General features: G+C 36.6%; 1 protein-coding gene across 1 annotated transcript; it reads right to left on the reverse strand.

Moving 5' to 3' along the window:
• Nucleotides 1-1,621: 1,621 nt before the first annotated feature.
• On the reverse strand, nt 1,622-4,267 carry LOC131951424 (uncharacterized). The gene is made up of 2 exons (XM_059313832.1): nt 3,639-4,267; nt 1,622-3,461 (listed from the first exon to the last, which is right to left on the reverse strand). Exons 1-2 carry the CDS (start codon nt 4,265-4,267, stop codon nt 1,622-1,624), a joined length of 2,469 nt encoding a protein of 822 aa, XP_059169815.1.
• Nucleotides 4,268-5,114: the final 847 nt, after the last annotated feature.

Below are 5,114 nucleotides of genomic sequence, written 5' to 3' on the forward strand. Positions count from 1 at the left end.
TTACATATATGTATTATTATATTTTAGACGTATGGTGGATGGTATATATTATAACAGATGACCCCGACCCTGTAATGATTTTACCAGTATATTGTGTGGTAAAAAGGAAAAAAAAAATTTAATTGGGTCATCCGTTTTATCATCATAATGATAGTATATGTTATACAATACTGCTATTTTAGTGTTCACTGCCATTAAAACATTTTTATTTATCAACACGATAACATAACTTATTATTAAAAAAGATTGTTCATAGGTAGGCGCTAAGCTTCAGCGATTGCATATAATATTTAAAACATGAGTTCATGAAACACTTAATTGTAAGTCTAGCAATAGCATAGATAGACAAACATAATACGTACGGGGGCAATACGGTGCGCGTTTAACCCCAAATGTTCTCAACGTGGTTGAAGGAAAAATAAAATTCTATCAAGAAAATCAACTGTTGCTATTCCCGAGAATATTTTTGTTTGCAGTTACATAATAATTGTTATTGTTACGACAATGTCAACAGATTTCAATTCGAGTGTACAAGGAACGGAGCATAGACCACTGAGTGTAAAAAAAACAGAAGGCAAGGATATAGTTAATCTATGTTTTGTCTTGTCAATCTATACACACGTTTGTAGAGGTTGTCTTGTTGTCATCACAATGACGTTATTTTTACAAGACAATGTTAGATCTTTAATAAAACACTCGATAGTATCAAATACTTGCTGAGCGTTAAAAATAAAATAATTAAAAAAAAAAATTAGTAGAGGAAACGTCAAATACACATGTTTTTATTGTTTAAAAAACGATTCCAGCCGAGCATGTCTCTAACCACACTATCCCTTCACATGTTATTTTACGCACTTTCTTTTTGCTGATAATTTGTGTTAAATACATTATAAAATATTATGTGGGCGTGTGTTTGTGTGCATGTAGTATGTGTGTTTGTGTGTATGAAAGAGTATACGACCCAGTCACATAAAAAAGATTCCAGTTCTAGTTTTAAAAATAAATAAATAAAACAATGTAAAACGAATAAAATACGACACAAACATTCACTACACAAAGAGCGATTGCTTGGATAACTGTGTAAAAAAGAACAAAATATTAAAATAAAACAACACGCAAACTTCATAAAATCTTAATTTAACTAGTCTAGTGCTGTTTGTGTGAACGAGTCTATACGACCCAGTCACATAAAGTTTTTATAAAAAACTAGCGTACCCGTCCCCGCGCGTTGCTGCGGTCTTAAAGTTTAAAAAACAAAATTAAAGAAACACATTATGAAAGTTATGTTGCTATTAAATGTACATTTTTATTGAAAATGAAAATTATCAATCATTTTAAAAAGGAAGTATTATTACATTCAAGTTACATTTTAAAAAATGTATAAATCAATTTTATATGGAACAACGGTATAACATTCAATGTACATTTTTACTATAACATATTTATCATTCTAATATGGAAATATGATTAACATTCACTTAACATATTAATTGAAGCGTATATAGCATTTTATTATGAACATCTGAACATTCAGTGTACTTCATTGAAACATATTCACGACTTATATTTATAAATATGATTAACATTCAGATTAATGCTGAAACCATTTGATTCAATGTGTTTATTCGAGCGCCTGTTGATATACAATGTTTTTTGTTTTGTCTTCTGGCACGTATACGTATAAATCAGAAGATTTTCCCACACGTGAGCAAGCAACATATAATTGCCCATGTGAGAAACATGGGTTCTGCAAGTTTAAGCCACATACTTGGAGGGATTGGCCTTGCGCTTTATTTATAGTCATGGCAAAAGCCAGACGTACTGGAAATTGTAAGCGTTTAAAATCAAACGGCATGTCTGTTGGTATCATTGGAATACGTGGCAACAATACATGTTCACCCTTGAATTTTCCAGTCAAAATAGTTGCTTTAATGATGTTATGCATCATTTTTTTGACTGAAAGTCTTGTACCGTTGCACAGTCGTGGTGGATTTATATTTCTAAGGAGAATGATAGGCGCACCAAGTTTAAGACTTAATATATGCGGTGGCATACCTGGCAAATCCAATGAATTTAAGAATTCTGTCGGATAACTGACAGCTTCGTCTTGATTTATCGCAGTGTCTATTGACTTGTACGTTGTCTCTTCTCCTGGTATTCTCTTTTGAATGGTGAAATTCATGTCGTTGACATCGCTGTTTGTAGCAGCTAATATGGCACGTTCACTAAGCCACTGATGGTTTTCAAACTTCTGTGAGATATTTGTGAAAACCTTTTCAATTAAGTCGTCTTGACTTGATGTCATGTTGCAAAAGTTTTCTGGCAAGGCGATATATTGTGACGATCTGTCAACTGCCATCTTCCCATTCCCAATATCCAGCAATTGTTTTGCGAAACGTTCGGCGGATGCATCATTTTGAAGTTGAACACGCATGTTGGTTTTCAAGGTTAATTTCTTTACATGTCTCCATAGAACAGATGATTTGAGACATGCATTAAGCTCATCAGCCGGTGTTGAACGTGGTATAACTGGCAGAGTTTGTCTAAAATCACCCGACAATAAAATGAGTGCCCCGCCAAAGGGCTGCCCATTATCCCTCAAATCTTGAAGTGTGCGATCAAGAGCTTCCAATGCTTTTTTGTGCGCCATAGTGCATTCGTCCCATATGATCAACTCACATGTTTGGAGAACCTTGCCCATTCCAGAATTTTTGGTGATATTGCATGTTGGCGTCTCGATGGAATGCAAATTCAACGGTAATTTTAGGGCTGAATGTGCTGTTCGACCACCATCTAAAAGTGTTGCTGCAATTCCAGATGATGCAATTGCCAAGGCAATTTTATTTCTTGATCTTATCGTTGCCAAAATGATTGAAATAAGAAAAGTTTTGCCTGTACCTCCTGGTGCATCTATAAAGTACAATCCTCCGCTTTGATTTGTAACTGCTTGCATGATTGTGTCATATACAATACGTTGTTCTGGAACCAATTTTAGTAGATTCCTTTCAACAAACGCACCCAAATCATTGACGTCGAAGTCGTTTTCACGTTGCAAATCACGATCATATGAGTTATTTCCAGATCGATTTGGTGCACACATTCCCAATTGCACCAATGTTTTGTTAGCGATTGGCAAACATATATCCTCGATAGAAAGCAGCGCCTCATTATACACTATTGGTGTAAATTGCATACTGGGATTCGTGCTTTGCAAACGACGTAAGATGTCTTCACTCATCCAATCTTTGTATTTTTCCCAAAGATCTTTTGGATTGGAAGGGAAACAGGTTGTCAATATTATTGCAAATAACGTACGCATTTGTTGTGGTTGAGCAGTATTAGATGCATCAGCGAGTGCTGTGTCCCAATGGGCATCGTTTTCAAGAAGATGAAGTTTTTGGCAAGCTTCTCGATAGGTCTCACATTCTGCATCATTTACTGTTTTCAGTTCTTGAAATGATCTGGGCCCACGTACGTTAACTAACAATAATCTCAAGTAAAAACATTCTTGATTATTTGGGTAGACGGTATAGAGACGGCCTAACGTGTCAGACGAATATAAATTGTGATGTCCTGCAACGGGTTTGCCCTGTGTTCGTCGTTGGAACTTTTTCGCTGATCCATTCTACGTGTAATACTTTGGAACTTCTGAGTAAAGAAGCGTTCTGGCGAACTCATCTTCATTGCACAACACAAAGAATGCAGTTAAAGTAGTGTGCGGTGGTGACAATGCTTTAGTTTGTATGTTTTCCATTGTAAAGCAAACACTCTGTCCATCTATAACATGCACAGCCAAGTGAACAACAGGTGGATGGCGTTCATGAATGGGAAATGATAAAATTCGCCAAACAGCTTCATTGCTACTAATGTAGCGTCCCAATTGATATCGTTCAATTTCATCGATTGGTGCAGACGGATTTCCTACTCCGAAAACGGCCATATCACTTCCTTTGTTTACATATTTGCAAATGTATTTGATAGATTTCACTGAATTGCAATACTCTACATTGATGTGAGCTTTGAACGTCTTTGATAGTAACGGTGAATATGGAACAATCCAACGATTATCAATATCAATGTCTTTGTTGTGCAATTTTAGAACGATGACGTTGCCACCATTATCTGTTGCTCGTCGACGGTATTTTGGATATCCATCATTTCCGGTGATAGTCTCGGCGTGTAAGTCTCTTGGATATCGCTTTGTGCACTTACCATCCTTCATGCACGGAGAAGTGTTGTTGATCGCGCCACATGGACCATGGATCATGTTGTTTGAAACAACTTCAAACAAACCGGGATCGATGTTGATATCGGGAATCTCTGCTGATATTATTTCGTCAATTTTGTCGGGTGTAATTTTGTTACACAACCAAACCAAAATATGCGAATGAGGCAAGCTTCTTTTCTGCCATTCAATTGAATACATCCAGCAGCGTGTCTCCCCCAAAAACATGATGCTTGACGATGAAATCCATCAAAGATTTTAATTTTTGTTTGAAGACACGTGCGATGATGTCATGACGATCCGCTGGTGACTGTCCAGGTAAAATAAGTTCTTTGATTTCATCCCACTTGCGATTGCACGTAAACGTGATGAATAGATCGGGACGGTCGTAGTTGCGAACATAGGTCATCGCATCCTGCGCGTACTCGTGTAAGTGCCGAGGGCTTCCTGTGAATGTAGCTGGCAACATGACCATTTTCCCAATATCATTGGGATTGGTATCGGTAGTAATTGCGTCACGCAAATTGATGTACTCTTCTGAGCGCAGTTTGGCTTGATTCAGTCGAATAAACAGAAGTCGTTCGCTCTGAATTTTAGCGTACATGTCGACAATGTACTGATGGAACAGTTGCCGACATTTTAAAATGTGATTCTCTTGATTTTCACGAATCATCAGTCGATAAGCATAGTACTTCATAGCACTAACTTTTTTATTTATCTCCTCATTTGTTTCTGGATTTATCATTTTGATATTGAAATGATATTCATCTTCTCCTTGCCAAAATATTATTGGGTATTGTAAAGCATCATAAGACCGATGCGTTTCACAGACTCGCTGAACATTACCATTTCTGCGATGAAGAATAATATCACGCGAGTTGAACTCTTC

The sequence above is a fragment of the Physella acuta genome, unplaced genomic scaffold (assembly GCF_028476545.2).
Source record: "Physella acuta isolate Inbredline_101_S28 unplaced genomic scaffold, ASM2847654v3 ptg000812l, whole genome shotgun sequence".
Lineage (NCBI taxonomy): Eukaryota > Metazoa > Mollusca > Gastropoda > Physidae > Physella > Physella acuta.

What these genes read in the sequence shown, in the direction of transcription:
- LOC131951424 (XM_059313832.1), bottom strand. Translation starts at nt 4,267, where the DNA reads ATGATCCATGGTCCATGTGGCGCGATCAACAACACTTCTCCGTGCATG. An exon ending in CTTTACTCAGAAGTTCCAAA is followed by an intron (nt 3,462 to 3,638) that starts GTATTACACGTA and finishes ACGTGGGCCCAG; the next exon opens with ATCATTTCAAGAACTGAAAA.